This window comes from Nicotiana tomentosiformis, chromosome 3, assembly GCF_000390325.3.
Source record: "Nicotiana tomentosiformis chromosome 3, ASM39032v3, whole genome shotgun sequence".
NCBI lineage: Eukaryota > Viridiplantae > Streptophyta > Magnoliopsida > Solanales > Solanaceae > Nicotiana > Nicotiana tomentosiformis.
The window spans coordinates 45,010,397-45,029,091 of NC_090814.1; the positions used below are offsets into that span (position 1 = coordinate 45,010,397).

Consider the following 18,695-nt stretch of genomic DNA (forward strand, 5'->3'; position numbering starts at 1 on the left):
TTTTGGTAAATGTCAATAAGAAAATTCACAACATATACAAAATGTCGTATCCACTTTACGTGAATGACATTAAAAAAATTAGTGACATATCTTTTACAACATAGCAAAATGATGCATTAAATGTTTGACATTTAAATTAATGTAAGTATCATATTTTCTAGAATGTAAATAATAATGCTCTGTTTAGTTTCATCATGAATACATTTACATTCACAAATGTCAACTTTTATAACAAACATGAAATAAATGTAAAGCAAATTTTTTTAATACTGTAACCAAAGAATAAAGTAGCAATATAAAATGTACTTAGTACAAGATAGATAATGTCAAATCAAATAATTTGTTCTCATGTAAAACTCAAATATAACTAAATCATAAAAGATAGTAACTTCAACGTGTAAGTACATTAAGATCACTCCTAATTCGAATTAATTTCCTTAACTTCTAGACTAAATCTTATAAAACCAGCTCTCCACAGGTTAAGCTTTTCATTGCCAGTAATTGACATGTATCACTTCCTTCAAAAATGCTGCACAAGAAGTCATAAAAAAAAGAATTATAACTTTTTAATAAAGTGAATTATTTCCTTCTCTAAAACAATTGGAATACCAAAAATAATAACTGATTGAGGTTCTAAAAGAGAAACAAATTGATAATGAATGTAATACTAGCAGCTGAAGAGAGAAAGAAACAACAACATAAAGCAAAAAATCCAACAAAGTAAACGTAACCGCCCAAACCCAACAACAACGGAAATAATCTAATATCATAATGAGAAGGGTTGAATTTTGAAATATTAGTTTCCGTAAATGGTATAGTGAGTTGAAAACTAATGAATGTTATATAAGTTTTGTAAACTATAACATGAAGAGTGGGTTGCTCTAGTGGTGAGCGCCCTCCACTTCCAACCAAGAGGTTGTGAGTTCGAGTCACCCCAAGAGTAAGGTGGGGAGTTCTTGGAGGGAGGGAGCCGAGGGTTTATCGAAAACAGCCTCTCTTCCCTAGGGTAGGGGTAAGGTCTGTGTACAAACTACCCTCCCTATACCCCACTAGCGGATTATACTGGGTTGTTGTTGTTGTTGTTGTAAACTATAACATGAAGGGTTTCTCCCTTTGAAAAGGAAGAACAAGAATCTTATAATTTTTTCAAACTTACCCGCTTCTTTTTCTTTGTGCCAACTTCACTAACTCCGGTCTTCTTGATTATGTTAACCTGAGAAAAAATATAAGATTGGTATAGTTTAGAAAATTATGAATACAAGATATAAAGAACAGGACAAAGTCAAATAATAATTTTTATTTCCTAATATGATGGCGTTTCAATCATAGATCTTTATTTCCCTGATCTAGGCAAGAGTCTTTAACTTACTCTTTCTTCCAGGTTCTACAAGAGTACAAATACCTTATGTAGGAGGGTAAAATCATGCTTGATGGGAATCTTATCAACATACTGGAACTTAACTACTAATAAAAATTTCTCAATCAAAACCCTTTATAATATGTTTCATATTAGTAATGACATCTCCAAAATCACTCAAGATACTTCTATTAATTGCATTTGGAAGATAAGGTCGCTAAATAAGATAAAGTAAATTTGACTTCTATGCCAAGTAAAACTGCCCACTAATTATCTCTTAAGTAAGGGATCAATTTAGCTAGCTGAAATGAACCATACATCAGAATATACCCTTCAAATTATTTTACACTCAAGCAGCACATAATAGCCACATATCCCAAAAAAAAGAAAAAAGGCAGACATTAGAATTCTGAACCTTATAAGAAATATGCAAGAGAAGAAACCAAATAACTTATAAATCAAACATCATATGATGTTAAAAAATAATCCAACCTTCTATGTGAATAAAGAACAATTGAATCAAATATATGAGCAAAAATAAACTTGTAAAAACTTACGGTGTGACCTATTTTATACGACCAATCAGCCGCACTCCAACCACAAACATAAGAAAATAACTTTTACATAATCCAATACAACATTTTCTTAATCCTTAAGCCCTTGGTAAAGTAATTTTTCTTTTTCATGGCAGAGATAAATCAAATTGTGCAACTAAATGTGGCAAACATAAACCGCCTTTTAGATTTGATTGTCGCATTAACTTCTTTAGGTCACAGGATTACATGGAATTGTCCTAAAGAAAGCTCCCTATCAATAAAAGTTACTTGAAAGAGGGAGACTAACCCATGTCCCTACAAAAGACCACCGAGTCAATATGCTAGAGATAATTCAGTTAAGAAGATGGGGAAAATGGTGTGGAATTGGCTAGAGAGAAACAATGAAGATGATAACCCAGGCTATTAAAACTAATCCACTCTGACTTCCCCTGCTGGCTTAGGGCCGACTGCTAGCCTCTATGATCATCACAGTGCCACAAACGTTAGCCACTATTACTGACCACCCACGTTTATTACAGCTTGAATTTCAATCAAATGCACATATGCAAGAAAAGGAGAAATACTCGGTCACTGCAAAGTTTTTACCAATAACTTAAACCGACTATGTGTGCTTAAACAAAGCATTGTTCTTTTGAAATTATCGGAGCCCATCTGGTTAAAGTGCAACTAGCACAATTACACCCTTAGGCAATAACTCCAATATAATGTAGACACATAAAAGATTATAATTAACATTTTCCCAAAATAGCACAAGCTACAAATCCAAGATTCTTTAAAATGGGAATGCAACTATCCCTGAAACCCATGTGAGGTACATACCCAAAAAACATATACATAACTTTCTTAAGTTAAAATTAGACACGAATAGAAAGTAAAATCAATAAACTAAGGCTGCAACCATAGTAACATCAATTCGTAATTTATAGTTAAAAAGATATAGTTAAAATGAGTTGATGAACTCACCTTCTTTGTGTGAACAACTGAAACATGTGATAGTGATTGTTGGTGATCGTCCATTGAGTTATCATAAACCTATCACAAACTAGTGAATCTTACAAACTAGTTCACTCCATTGCCACAATATATAATATTTTATCATGACTAAGCAAAATCAAACTATAGAATACCATAATTAACATCTTGAGTAAATATAACTTTTAAAAAATAAGTATCAAATTGATGTTCGATTGAACTTTATTTAGCACTATTTTAGATTGAACTAGTAAATGACATCATACTAATCCAATCTTTTCAAATAGTACCATTATTTCTATACATAAAGTTTAAGTATTACAAACATACTTTGCAAGCAAACTTAAATAGCCTAAACAACTAGGAAAGAAGAAACCTAGTAAGTATTTTTAGAACACAAAAATCTTATATTAGAGATATGAATAAAGCAAAATAAATTAAAGAACTGCCCCAAATAAATGAACTTTCTTCCATCCATCAATTTGTCAAACTATGTCTCATCCCCAAATAAGTTAGAGTTGCCTATAAAAATCTAGGTCTATTGTGTTCGTTATTATTTATCTGTTCTTTTATATTTAAATCAATATACTATTTCTATGTTGGTCAAACAACCTACGGGAATCTCTTCCTTTATCAGGTTAAAAAGATTAACATTCTTCAAAAAAAAATCTGAACAACTAAGAAAAAGAAAGAAAATGTTTAACCCAAATCCGAACAATTAAGAAAAAGAAAGAAATCTGTTAACCCAAATCCAAATAACTAAGGAAAAAAAAGAAATCTGTTAACTAAACTGGTACCTTGACTTTGTAGAAAATAAGCTTTGTGAATCTCAGCAGCAAAAACCTCGGTGATAAAACTTTTTTCTACTCCAAGTATCTATTATAGCACAGCCAATTGTAAAAAATTAGGTTTTTTGAAGAATTATAACTAAGGAAGGAAACTGTATTTTTTAGAATTGGGAGGAGGTAAGCAAGATTCTTACCGCCAAAATTTTTTCCTTCTGAATCTCCAATACTCTCCATACATAGCTCCTTGTAAAAATTCTGGCCAAACCCAATTTGAGATTTTGAGCCAAACCCGATTCCAGATTTAGATCGAGAAAGGAGCGGATAGGTACTGAGGACTTCTAAGGCTTGGAGTACGGCTAATTTCACTTATGTTTTAAATTGTGGTCAATTGTGGGTTCCTTGGTTGTATCAATATTTTTGTTTTATTTTAAATATTTCATCTTTAAATAAATCCAACATCTAGTAAGTAGTAGTAATAATAATATATATTTTTTTACTAAACATATATATTTTAATAAAAAGTTTTAAATAGGCACAATATTTTAAAATGCGAGGCATACGTGATACGACATGGAAATTTTATTTACTATCGTGTGAGGTGCAAGCTTCATGAATCTTCATATTTTTAGTTTAAGAAATCGAAAAGAAAATAAAAAGATAGAAAGTAGATTAAAAGTTTAAAAAATCAAAGGATTAAGCAAACTCATAAAAAAACAAAATATCTAACAGTTTTAAAAGTATAAATAATGCAATAGTGTTAAAATTATTATCAAAAAACACATTTGATTAGTTCCCTAAAAGGCTAAAAGTTATATATTATTATCAAACTACAAATTTAGTTACCTTCCTAAAAGTAAATAATCAATCAACTTTATCAATATTATAATTCAAAATATTACTCCTTCATAAATAAATATAAAATTACTTTTAAATAGTAAAATAATAAAAGTCTCATAATAATTTTGGGAGATAAAAAACTAATAACAAAAACCAATTATAGCGAGTGAAGATATAAAGTTCGGCTATATAGATATATTCAAAAAAAATGTTCAAATGATATTCACCCTCACGATGTTCTCACTTAGTAAATATGTAATACTATGACTCGTTATTTGAGTTAAGATCATTCAATTGTTAATGTATTTTGAGGGTCAACACTATTAATTAGAAAATTTAACATATGATATATTTAGTAATTGTTGAGCGAGCCTCGAACGCGGAGCGATCGGCGTGTTTAGGGCGCATAATCATATGTTTGGGGTATAAGCCTCACAAATTAAGCCCTACACTTGAGTTGTTGCAAATGCTTAGCCCAGGAGCTAGTCCTAGATGAACATTTTAAAATATTAATCAATAATAAGAGAAATCGTTTATACAATAACAACAACAACAACAACAACAAAAACAACCAGTAAGATCCCACAAGTGGGGTCTGGGGAAGGTAGAGTGTAAGCAGACCTTACCCTTACCTCGAAGAGATAGAAAAATCGTATATGTTGTAAGTAATTATCACTAATTAAATATTAAATATAAAAGATGATTTTTTTCAGACAAAGAATGATTTAAAATTCGAAAAATTAGAGAAATTTTCAATAGTAGATGTAAATGTTCGTAACTACCGACAAATAATATGACATTTAAAGTATGGTCATATTTTTTGTCATTTGTATCAAAATGTTTTTACAACATTTGATATAAGTGTCGTATTTTTACTAAATATTGCATAAAATATCGTTTTTATGACATTTTGTACCAAATGTCATCTTTTTTACGATATTTTGTATCAAATGTCTAGTTTTTACAATATTTTGTAGCAAATGTCGTACTTTTTACGATATTTCTTCAAAAATGTCATTGTTCCGACGACATTTCGTATCAAATGTCATTTTTTTACGATATTTTGTATCAAATGTCATTGTTTCTATGACAATTTATATCAAATGTCGTAGTTTTTACGATATTTTATCATAAATGTCAAAAAATTCTTTTGTCCGACATTTATTTCAATAGTCACTAAATAAATATCGTTGTATCCTCAATTTCTTGTAGTGAGATTAGTGTGAGCATAACCTCTTTCTTCTCTTCTGTATCAAATAGCCTTAGAGTTAGTTGTTGCACTGAATCAATCTCCACTGTTACATAATATTTTTTGTCTATGAAAGCCCAGATTTTATTAGAAGTGTTCACAATAGCCTGTGCAAAACCTATCTGCCTCCTGTATCTATCCAGTTTTCTTGATTGCTGCATTGGCTCCATTACTCCTATGAACTGAAAATGGTATTTTCTATGCATTGTTATGAGCCTTTCAAAGTCTCTTTGTGTATTAACTGATCTAATGCTCCATAGTAGAGAATGCATCTCTAATTAAAGGATTTAGACATAGTCCTCCTTATTTGGACTCCAGCTGGTTGTACATTAGGTTCCTTCACTTGCTTTTTTCTGCCTCGACCAACTGATTTTCTTTTCTCTATATGTCTAGGAGATAAGTCCCCTTACCTAGACACATTCATGAGATTTTGGCATGTTGATTCTGCATACAAATATCTTCCCTTACCTGCTGTATTATCCTCCAATTTCTTCTGTTGTTGAGGTGCTACAACCATTTTAGCAGGCTTAGGAATAAACCTTTTTTCTGTATTTTCCTTGATCTTCTGTTCAACAACATTAAGGCTTGTATTTGTAATACCTTCAGGATTCTGCATCAATTCCAAGATAGCATGAACTTGATTTTCAATCACCTTATCTGCACTTTGCTGCTTCTCACCTCCACCAGAATCACCAGGATCCACCAGAATCACCAGGATCAATTGGTTCAATAGATGCTTTTGGTATAGAAGCTGTATTAGAGCTATTAGTTAAATTTTGCATTTTTGGATTTGAACCTTCAACCTCAGCTGAAGCATCAGTTATTTTTGAAACCTTCTCAATTGTATGCACATCATCTTTGCTAGTTTTTCCATTAACACTGATTTCTTATCCTTGAGGCTTATCCTCAGCTTCCAAAATAGCATTATCTTTCTCCATAAATCACCTTCATCTTAATCATCCTCCTCCTGATCACACTACAGCCTTCCACCTGTGAAATTGATTTTTTCCTTCAACAATTCCTGCTCAGCAAGTGCAACAGTATCAAGTGACTGTGATGGTATTTCTTGGCATGACTGATTCATAGTGACATTGTTGGTAACAAAAGCTCGATTAACCCATTGAGTTGTGGTTTCCTTTAAAGTGTCTTGTCTCTTCTCCACATCATGATTGCCTTTCTTTGTAACATTAGCCTCTTTTGTTGCATTAATCTCAGATGAAGTAGGAATGAATCTAGGTGCTGCAGGGTTTAAAATTATCCTAGTATCCTTAGGAGTAGGATTTGGACTTTTTTGAACATTGTTGGTATTCACTAGTGTTTTCCCAGTAGGAACTGGACTAGGTCTAGGAGTTCGATTATTACCATCTTCTACTACTACCAGCTGATTGTTAGCCTCATGATCTCCCCCATTATTCTGCACTACCAAAGCATTATTATCAGTTTGAATGTGCTTCTGCACTACAGTAATATTCTCATTCCCAATTTCCTCAACTTCCAATACTGCAAATTTATTTCTCACTTGCATCTGCTGCCCTTCAACTTGAATAACTGGAACTATTTCTTTTCCAGTAGTTCTTTAAGCTTCCTTCTATTAACAACATTTTTAGCACGGTTATCCCTAACTTCTTTCCATTGTTCCTTCCCATTACCAGTCACATTGCCTACAACTTTCCCACTCGACAGAATCATTAAAGGTCCCCGTTGATTCAAATTTGCTGGTACAATAGCCTGATCAACCTGTTTCTCAGTCTCATTCCCAGCCTGTTGCTCAGCAGAGTTATTCATTAATTTTGGATGAAGCCTCTAACAATCAATCATGTCATGGTCCTGTAGTTTACATTCTTTACAATATTTGGGCAGGTAATCGTATTTAATGGTCACCCATTCAGTCCTCATGACTCTAGTTGCCTCATTCTTGATGTCCATATGCACCTTCTTAGGTAAGTCAGCTAGAAGATCAACAAGTGGCAACTTTGGGGAAACTTCGCAAAAGCAAAGCTTAGTTCGCATTTGTGGAAGGAGGGACCTTCGCAAATGTGAAGGTTTTGTCGCATTTGCAACTTCTATGTATCTGATGTACTGTTCACATTTGCAACCAGTGTCTCGCATTTGCAAAAAAGTGTTCGCAAATGCGACATTTGCAACTGGGTAAAAGATTGAGAAATTGGGACTTAGCTCATTTTACACCTTTTTTTCAACCCTAAGCTCTCTAGAGGTGATTGTTGAAGAACTTATTCTTCCCAAATTCATTGGTAAGCATCTCTAGTTACTTTTCAATCAGTTTCAATTACTTTTCATGAATTTTTAACATCAAATCTATGAATTTCATGGCAGAAATTAGGGGGTTTGGGAAGAATTTAGGGATTTTATAAAATTGAGATTTAGACCTCAAATTGAGGTCACATTTCGAAACAAATCACATAACCGGACTCGGGAGTGAATGGGTAATCGGGTTTTGAATTATTTGATCTATAATTGGCTAGATTTGATTGATTTGGAGGCTTGTTCAAAAGGCAAAGCCGTGGTTGATTGTTGATATGGTTGCGGAGTGAGGTAAGTGTCGTGGTTAACTTTGATTTTAGGAAATTAGGACTTGTTTGGTCTATTTGCTATATGAACTAAGTGTGGGGATAGCATATATGCAAGGTGACTAGTATATATATGTTGTCATGGGTTAAAACATGCGGGTGGAATTTGTCTTGTTTGTACCATGTTGATTCATTTACTATGCTTTCCATGTCTTAGCTAGATTGTTTATTCTTTAATTGTTCGCTTTCATGTTCATCTCTCAAGTTGAGATTGTTGTGATATTGAAAGTTGAATTTGCTTATTCTAGCACCATGGTTGAAGTTGAAATTTACTTCCCACCTTGCTTGATACTTTGGGTTATTATTATTGCTTGGTGAGGAAGAGTGAAAAGCACGAAGAGTGTTAACGTGCCATATTTTCATATTATTATCATTGATTGCGTGAATGTGAGGCTCAAATCACGGAGGGTGGTGTCGTGCACTTGATTGCTCTATTATTATCATGTGAGGATGAGAGTAAAAGCACGAATGGTGATGTCGTGCACATGCTTTATTCATTTATATTACATGGTAAAGATGAGAGTAAAAGCACGAAAAGTAATGCCGTGCAATTGCATTTATATTATATGGTGAGGATGAGGGTAAAAGCATGAAGGGTGCTGCCATGCAATTTGATGATTTCATTGCTTTTACTTGATACTTGGATTGTAACTTTCACTTGGCGATTTTGTTGCTTATTTAAGAAAGAGACATACTTGGTAATTCTGTACTTAATGTTCTTATTGTTGCCCCCTTTATATGTCCCTACCCCGTTATTACTTTTAATGCTTTACTTGTTATTTCTAATGTTTTATATATACATCTGCATAGGTTTTTAGTATATGTCTTATCTTAGTTTCGTCACTACCTCGTCGGGGTTAGGCTCGACACTTACTGAGTATATTGGGTCGGTTGTGCTCATACTATACTTCTGTACTTCTTGTGCAGATTTTGATGTTGGTACCAACGGAGTCCCAAGAGGCGCTTAGCATATACCAGTTAGTGACTCGAGGTAGAGCTGCATCCCATTTGCATGCCTTAGAAGTCACTTTCCTATTTTATTGTATTATTTTTATTTTATTTCGGACAGTATTGTATTACTTTTGAAACCTTGTATTTAGATAGATCTAGATGCTCATGTACTTGTGACATTGGATCTTGGGGTGGTTTATGTTATGTTATTGACCAGTATCAATCTTTTATTGCTTTTCCTTCTCTTGAACTATATGTTGTGTTGGCTTTCCTGACATACGGTGTTAGGCGTCATCACGGCCCCGCGGTTGGGATTTCGGGTCGTGACAGTATTAGAACCAAAACACATATACAAAAGGATAGCCATTAATACTATTAACTTACTTTTTCGTTATGGAAGTAGTTTTTACAAGGGCTCTCTTAATGCGGAGATTTCATATCTAAATAACATAACATCCTAGGAAACTCGCATTCTCTGAATTTGACAAAGTCTTTTTTGCCTGGAAAGCTGGGAATAATTCCATTATCCAAACATAGAAGGCAAAAGGAAAGCCAAGTATAGTATAAGTGTCCTTCTCTTTCTCATTCTCATTGTCTGAAGTATTTTGTTTGGACTTCAAGCAACTTTTCAGTGAGTTGACTAACTTTTAAAAATAAAAAGAGCTCCAATGGAAAGAAGAGCAGAGTTGATCATCATCAATGATTTTCATTACCCGCTCAGATACATTTCTAGTCTTACGCTTACCCATCAACACATACTCAACAAAATAGATTGTTGCCAGCTTCATTACGTAGTCGTCGCTGCCTACAAATGATGCAAGTGTGTAAAATGGGCGAGTAGCAATAAAATGTCACAAATCCCCTAAATCAATTCTTTCCTTACTAGGGAAGTAAATTAGAAAGTCTATTCTCTCTTTCATTCAAAAAGTTGAAGTCCCCTGAAGAAGAACATTTCAACCCAGTAATTATATGGAAGGCTTCACTTATAAACTTCACTTCGTGATCAAAAACCTTAAAAGTCATTGAATTTATATCATTGCTTACAATTTCATAAATCAACATACAATGAATTAATTTGCCACATAATTTAACATTTTTCAGCCAGAAAATTTTTTCAAAAACACCCTCTCTCAATTTCTTCCATTACGCTTTCGACAAGAAACTTTTTATTGTTTCCTTATAATGAAAATCTCCTTTCGAATAACTATTCAGATTACGCCAATCGTCAAACTCGAAATATCGATCTCCTTCCATTACCACAATACTCAGAGCCTGTATTTATAACAAATTCAGTTCACCAATAAATAATATATTAAATATATCTACTAATCTACAAAGAAAGAAATAGCAGGTATACTTCGGAACTATTTTTCTATAATGTCTTGAATATTTAAATTAAAAAACTAATATTCAGGACCTAATTTTAGTCTAATGTCTGAAAGTGCTAAGGTCATATCTCTGAACTTAGAATCAACAGAGAAGGAAATAGGAGGTAAACGACCATTTTTCTGAAATGTCCTGAATATTTAAAGTAAAAAACTAATATTACGAAACAAATGAGAGTGAGAAAAGATTATCAAAAAACTAGTAAGCAACAAACTCTAATCAGGCAATCGCCTAGAAAAGAGACGAAGAAAGGATAAAAAATCTCTTAATATTAATTATAACAGATTAGTAGCTATTTTTGCTCAGCATTAAAATTGATAGCTAAACACTAAATAGCAGGTTAAAAACGGGCCACCTCACGTCATTTCCACAATAATAAGCCCTTCAAACTAGGCCCACATGCATAGGTCTATAACCATCTATTAAAGGGGTGATTTGCACAAACGTGACACTTTCACTAGTATTTAAATTTTGTTACCGTTTTGAGAGCTATGCAAAAAGGGCCTTATTTTAGCTGAATGAAATTTGTTTCGACTAAAACACCCTAAAACGCAACACTAATCTCTTTCATCACCCAAATTGAGCCAATATTCCACAGCTTTTTGGCTTTTATCTATGGCTGCTGCTATTGCCACTGCTAGTATTAATAAGCTTATCATGCGAATGACTATTAGCTTCTCCATTTCCGTCTTGTTTCTAAAAGAAATAGGAATTCTTAGGATTGATTAAAAGAAAGAAGATATATAAAGATTAGTTCTATAGAAAGATAAATCACCTATTGGAAAGTTATGTTTGCCACTTTGATTGTCATATTAAATCTGAATAATAATACTTTTGGCTGGCCAAAAAACTAATAGCCCGCAAATGTATATATTTTGTATATTTGAATAAATATACATATAATATATGTAATAAGTATATTTTTATGTATTTGGGCTACCGCCTGTAATTATTTTTGGTTGTTGGGCTAAAAATAAAAATAGCCCAATCAGAAACACCCTTATCAATATCATTGATTGAGAAACGAGTTTATCAATCTTAATTAAATTTATTCCAACCAATAGTCGGAGACTTTGAGTGTTCAATTATTCACAAAATTCTACCAGGTTGGCATAGTTTTGTGTTTATTCTTTTTACCAATTTTGTTTAATTATTCATAAATTTTAATGATTTGCATGACTTTGCTAGTTCAATTGTTCACCAAACTCTATCATATTGACATGATTTTGGTGCTATATCTATTCTATCTATCTCGTTCACTGGTCACAGTTTATACTGGATTGTCATGACTTTGTGCTATATTCATTCTACCTATCTTATTCAATTATTCATAAATTCTACCGAATCGTCATAAATTTATGCTATATTCGATCCAGTTATCTTGTTGGATAACTCAAACTCTACCGACCTGCATGACTTTTGCTTGTCCAATTATCCACCAAATTAGCATAACTTAAAGTTATATGCATTCGACTTATTTGTCAAATTGTTCACAAATTCTACTCGATTAACATAATTTATATGTACTGTTCAATAAAGTGTTCTTCAAATTTGCAATTTAAAATTTTTAGCAAATCTACTCCAAATGATCTCAAATTTGAACAAAGCCTCCAAACACCAACTCAAATGATCCACAATCACCAATAAAACAGATCACTAAATCACTATTTGAAATAAAAATTTAAACACAAATAATCAGCACTTAAACGATTTTCACAATAATCAACCATTAACTTCAAATTTCAATCACCAAACCAAAAAAAAAAAAAAAAACAAGATTAGCATAACTTTAAGTTATCTGCATTCGGCCTATCTATTAAATTGTATACAAATTCTACTCAATTAGCACAAATTTATCTGTGGTGTTCAACAAAGTATTTTTTAAATTTGCAATTCCAATTGAGACCTACTCTAAATGATCTCAAATACTAAACAAAACCTCCAAACAACAACACAAATGATCCTCTATCACCAATTTAGTCAAATAACACCAAATCAACAAAGACTCACTGTCTTCTTCAACACTTTCTAAGGACTAATAATGGAGTTTTAAGATTTTTAAAGCAAATCACTAAATCACTATTTGAAATAAAAATTTAAGCACAAATAATCAACACTCAAACGATTTTAACAATAATCAACCATTAAGTCCGAATTTCAATCACCAAACAAGAAATTCAAGCTTCTAAAATTGAAGAACTATGATGGTCTTAGTGAAAAACAAGAGTTGGAGAAGAAACATAAGAATGGACGGGTAAAAATGTCAATTATGTGTATATAAAACCAAAGAAGCCTACTTTCACAACAAAATCAAAAATGGGGATAAAAAATGAATACCAGTCCCTCGTGAGGGCAATCTGTGTAATTTCGTGCTAATAAAGCATATAAAAATAAGCTAAATAAGCCTTAAAATGTGCGACCATCATGTGTCACTTCTTATTGTGTATAAACCAAAGCTTAGCTTACACAACAAAATCAAAAATGGGAACAAAAAATGAATATCAGTCCCTCATGAGGACAATCTGTGTAATTTCATGCTAATAAAGCATATAAAAATAAGCTAAATAAGCCTTAAAATGTGTGTTAATCATGTGTCACTTATTATGATAAGTTCCTAAAAGTTCAATTAAAAGAACATGGCCAATTCATCTCAAGTCAGCAAATGTCGGGCTTTTCTTGCTCGCAAGCCCAAAGCAAAACAATCTTGAATCTTCTTTCACGCTCCTTAATTGGTCCAAGGAGCTTCATGTCTCCTCCATTCATGGCTTCTTTGGTCTTCTTAACTCTAGTTCTTGTAATTGATCTCTTTGTTTGCAACTTGATCGAGCTGTCTCATATCACATTGCCATAGATGTCCTGAAGCTGAGACAATGGAAGCTGCTTCTGCAAATATAGGTTGCCTTAGCAACGTAATTACCAGCTTAAGACCTCAGAGCTCTCTATACAAAAAATTACTGCTCAACTTTGCTATCCAGTTTATGTTATCTTGCATTTTCCTTGCGAGGTTTCACCTTTTTTGACACCACAAGCTGCTTGGACAATGACTCAGCAATAAGTTGATGGCCAAACAAGTGAGAGTTCTTCAGAATCAAATTTCTTGTTGATGAATCAATAACATAGCCTTGACCAGACATCCACTCCAGTAACTGCAGAAGTAGTTCCTTCTTTTCTGGTTTTGGAACGTAGCGTGATATAGCCATATTAAATAATTCCTGAGAAGAGTGTTTCAAGAGAGGAGATTTTAGCATCTTTGCTAAAGTACGCTCCTATATAAATGCTAGAGTTATGTTTGCCTCCAAATTGACAACCAAAAAAAGCCAACAACCAAATTCTGCATGTCAAATAAGTGCCCGATACACAAGGTATAAGTCAGTGCAATCCAAATTCTTGACGTGGAAGAGAGGCTTGGTTTTTGCCTCTCTTTTCTTCTTTTCTCTCTTTCGGACAAAGACCGGCTAAGAAACAGAGTTGAATCAGTGAAATATCAAAAATCATAAAATAGAGTTTCTTCTTTCACTTAATAAAATAGGAATCGCCAGTCCATAGGAGTAGGTGAACACGTATATGGGACAGCGTTGTTTGAAATGCTCAGTGACAGTCTATCTGAAACAGGTTTGGCACCCATTGTGGTTTGCTCCTTTAACTTTTTAAAACTCAGATACTTGTATAAACCATTTTGGATGTTTGTATTTCTTCTATTGGACACCGACAGGACATCACCCTGCTTTGCAACGGGTCGTGTCTTCTCTGGTGGAACTTGGCTTCTCTGCTTTCTCAGGCTGGCCACCTACTTTGTCGTTCATTTTGAAAGTTAACAATCCACTACAATCAAGAGCGGATGATGTTAAAAATAATGAAGTAAGGTTGCTTGATGCCTATTTCGCATTAATCTTACGTAAAACTGAGTAACATTAGACAGATGTTATTACTTTTAATTTTATTAGTTTACATTTAGCCATTTCGTACTACGTTTTAAGATCTTGTCGGTACTATTTACGATATTTTCTTAATCTTCATTGAGATGCCGACAAACTGAATCTGTTTAGTTATTTATGTTTTAGTTCTATAGTTATTTATTTCTTATGGTAGATGCAGTGTTGTGAAAAGCGAGCGCTTCCTCGCTTAAAGCGAGAAGCGAAGCGAAGCGAGGCGAGGCGAGGCGAGCCATCGAACGCTTCTGTTAGCTGAAGCGTAGCAGGTTTAAAAAAGCGCTCGCTTCCCATTAAAAAGCGAGAAGCGCAGATGCGAAGCGATGCGTAAGAAGCGAGCGCTTCTCTGTATTACAGGGCTGCCAACCTATTTAATTAAAAAAACTGTTCTTTTTTTAAAACATCATCGACCAGCGGCAACAGAGAAAGAAAGAGGCGACCTAGGGTTCAAGTTTTCTACACTTTTCAACTTCAAGATCATCAAGTTTGGTCCAGGTATGTGATTTCTTCTTCTTCCTCCTCCTCCTCCTCCTCCTCCTTCTTCATTCACTATTTCAGCGTCCAAATAGCAGCGAAATGCTGGCGAATTTGTTTTTTTTCCCTTCAGTTCTTCTTTCTCATTCTTCTCCTCCTCTTCTTCTTCATTTTCTTGCACTGTTTTTTCGTTTGAAATGCTGCCCAATTTTTTCGTTTCAGTTATACTTATACTGCCCTTCTTCTTATTTTAATATCCTTTATTCTTAGTTCTTATTGCCTTTCTTATGTGTTATGTAATTGTTCTTTTAATGGCCTTCTTCTTAGTTCTTATTTTTTCGTTTCAGTTGTTCTTATTTTAATTTTTTTTTTTAAATTCCGCTTCATTTCAAAAAAGCGAGCGCTTCGCTTCTCGCTTCTCGCTTTAAGAGAAAAGGGGCATGTCGCTTTTCCTCGCTTCACGCTCTTCACAACACTGGGTAGATGAAGGAAACATAACAATGATAAATTTTGTCATGTTTGTGTTGTTCACCCTAATTTTTTAACATCCCGTGTCATTGCACGTTTATACATGCTCCTCAGGCTATGACAGATTTCTCGATACATAGAAAAATACATTCTCCAATACTAATGGCCTATAAACATATTTGCTTGAATACATCTTTTTTGTCATTTCAATACAATCTGGATTTCATCTTTATTTAGTTCTGTTATTTCAGTTTCTACGCTTCATAGCAGTAAAGTGTGGTGACCTTTCTCCTATGATGATCACTTATGAGAGAAGACATATGCAACATTCTCACCCCAACGAACTTAGGTTATGCCAACGAAGGCATGTTCCATGCTTCATACTAGAACCACACAAGCGAGCGCGGGAAAAAAAGAACCCAAACCTTAGTATAGTAATATCAAATAGGCACACACAATCTAAAACAGATTGATCAATCTTATTGCCAGAAAAGTTCGATGACCTTCTCAACACAATATTAGTTAAGTCCATGATACCTGATATTTTAAAGGACGATGCTTATCTAAACAATAATGATAGAGGCAAATTGAAACTTCTTGTACCTGATCAATCTTGTGGCCAGAGCTGTGCATGGCCTTCATCACATCATTGATTAAGTTTACATTGCCAGATCTCATGAAGTTGACAGCAAACCTTTTGATAGCCGGCCGGGAGATGAATCCTGCATTGTCCTGTATAGCTAGTGATTAAAATAGGATTCTTTATGAGAAACAGCAAAACACAGACGAAAATTGCAAGAAAAAGTAGGTATGGAGTACCTTGACAACTACATAAGCATCTTTGAGAAGGCGCCCAGCAATCAGAATGTGCAAAATCTTCTCATGAAGGGATTTGGATATGGTTCTTTTGCTATATCTCAGCATGTTATATACAGAAAATGCTTCTGAATGTGCATCTGTCTTACCAAGATGATAAATTAAAGAGGAACAAAGTCCCTGAAAAGGGAAAAAGTTAAACAAAGAGAGTGTTAGAACTACTGATAACATTTATGTCATATTTTTCATTATAATTACCAATGTATAGTTTAAAAAAAACTAGCACCTCATACAAATTTTTCAAGTCTCATCATTGATTCAATTATGTCTAAAGCTAAAGTGAAACTTCAGGCACAAATGGGGTTGAGAAGAACGGAGCAACCTAAATTTTTAGCTTTTCCAAGGTCGAAGAAAGAATACTTTAAAAAGAGAAAGAGGATCTAATTATTCTATTCAAAAAAGAAAAAAGAACAAATTCTTCTACTAGCTATCCAGTGATTATATTTTACTTGTGCATTAGCGCAAAATATAGGGGAACACATCACAAATTAACTAAAAACTGGACATCAGCAATTCGGGGTCACCAAAGTAGAGGCAGTTGAGACTGTTGCTATTAAAAAGGGCAGACCAATACACCAAGCTCCCGCTATGCGCAGGGTCACGGGAAAGGGCCGGACCACAAGGGTCTATTGTACGCAGTCTTACCCTGCATTTCTGCAAGAGGCTGTTTCCACAAGGGTTTGTTGCTATTGGAAAACCAAAAAACAAAGAGAAATTTTGATGTCATGTATTCTTTGTGAAGTGCACAACAGAATTTATTCCAAATTCAGCCACTGCAACAAATTTTTCTGCTTGATGGTTGACCTAACCCTGATGCACTGCCGTTTAAATCATTTCTATAATTAGATGCCTCATTGAGCAACAATACAAGTTTACTTTTGACTCACATCAACCCACACAAACAAGCATCTGCAATTGAGCATATTGTTTTCTTAATCACTGGGCCACAAAAGCAGTTAAGAAAAAGTAGTTTAGGATGTTATCTTAATCTAGTGAGTCTGGGGTCTCTAGAATGCTAAACCGTGTACAGAATGCCAACAACAGTTAACCCTGCTATAAATGCCACTTTATTTCTTTTTATTGATTAAAAAAACAGTGAGAGTTTTTAACTTCTGCCTACCTCCTCTGGCTGGTGACCTTTTCTATGCATGTCCTCCATGGTACGATAAGCAAGCAAATATAGCTTCTCCTTGCAGAAATATCTTATAAGAATATTAAAGGTATTCCAATCAGGACTAATTGCAGAGTCATCCATCTTCTTCATCATGCTCATTATATTCTCTATTTCCCCTGCTCTGCAATAGGCAGAGAGCATTGCATTCAAAATAACTACATCATATTTGTCATATTTTTCTTCAAATTCAGAAGCTAATTTCTTTGCATCTTCGAGAAGCCCACTGCGGCAGAATGCTGAAATCATAATGCTATAGGAGTATCCATCTGCTCATTTATAACCAAAAGACCAAATCAAATAAATATAAATTACAAGAAAATTAACACAGAACGTAAAACTTTAATCCATGTGCAGGAACCCCTCAAATATAATAAAGTGAGGCAATGATAGTGCACAAGGAAACACATCGAGTAGGTAATCTCTAAGTTGATAGTGCAGGCAAACTAGGAAGAAGCAGCGCTTGTCGACACCCATTGTTTGAGAGCATAGAGAACCCGGGCAGACACCGGACTTAAAACATCGCAAAGTAATTTGACCAGCTTGAACATATGAAGAAGCATCAACATAATGTACTCAAACCAGCTAAAATACATCTCGGCTGCACAGATACATGAAGCAAAAGGCACCAAGTACACTCTGATCGAACTGACAAAAATTGAAGAGCTCAAGAATAAATTTTTACTCATTTCACTACTGAACCTCACAGTGAGTTTCCAACATATTTTATTAGAAATTTTAGAATGGCCAATAGCCTGTCCATAGTATGAAAGATGCATACCAGTTTTCACATGTTTTCCCATCATCTCATCAAATACTGATTTTGCTTCAAGAAGATGTCCAGACTTTACAAGGCCATCCATTAGGAGACAAAATGGCATCTGTAAGTAGCATTTTGTAAGCCATAGAACACTAAAAAGTACGACAAGAATTAAAGTACAGAGCAAACAATCTGGAAGTGAAAAACTTCAGGTATACCACTTTCAGCAGATTGGTGATAAAATCAGAAGACTTTCTCAACATTAGGATCCATAAAGTACACAAGAAGTCAGGAAAACATTTGGATCGAAAGATTTGTAACTTCAGAGCAAT

General features: G+C 33.9%; 1 protein-coding gene and 1 long non-coding RNA gene across 8 annotated transcripts in view; both read right to left on the reverse strand.

Annotated features, from left to right (window-relative positions):
- Nucleotides 1–243: 243 nt before the first annotated feature.
- LOC104110502 (uncharacterized) lies at nt 244–4,073 on the reverse strand. Its single transcript, XR_689470.4, has 5 exons — nt 3,869–4,073; nt 3,684–3,762; nt 2,878–2,946; nt 1,157–1,213; nt 244–529 (listed from the first exon to the last, which is right to left on the reverse strand). It is a non-coding gene; the product is annotated as an uncharacterized lncRNA (long non-coding RNA).
- Nucleotides 4,074–13,085: 9,012 nt separating this feature from the next.
- LOC104110501 (pentatricopeptide repeat-containing protein At1g10910, chloroplastic) overlaps nt 13,086–18,695 on the reverse strand; it is a 49,295-nt gene continuing 43,685 nt past the window's right edge. For 4 of the 7 annotated variants that reach the window (XM_070196913.1, XM_070196910.1, XM_070196912.1 and 1 more), the window contains 5 exons: nt 18,385–18,484; nt 17,553–17,872; nt 16,376–16,552; nt 16,160–16,288; nt 13,086–13,897 (listed from right to left, as the gene is read on the reverse strand). In XM_070196913.1, coding sequence (XP_070053014.1) covers nt 13,667–13,897; nt 16,160–16,288; nt 16,376–16,552; nt 17,553–17,872; nt 18,385–18,484 — 957 coding nt within the window. In that variant the 3' untranslated portion in view covers nt 13,086–13,666. Of the gene's footprint in view, nt 14,508–16,159; nt 16,297–16,375; nt 16,553–17,552; nt 17,873–18,384; nt 18,485–18,695 lie in introns of all 7 variants that reach the window. The other 3 variants (XR_011414698.1, XR_011414699.1, XM_070196911.1) reach the window with 3 other exon arrangements.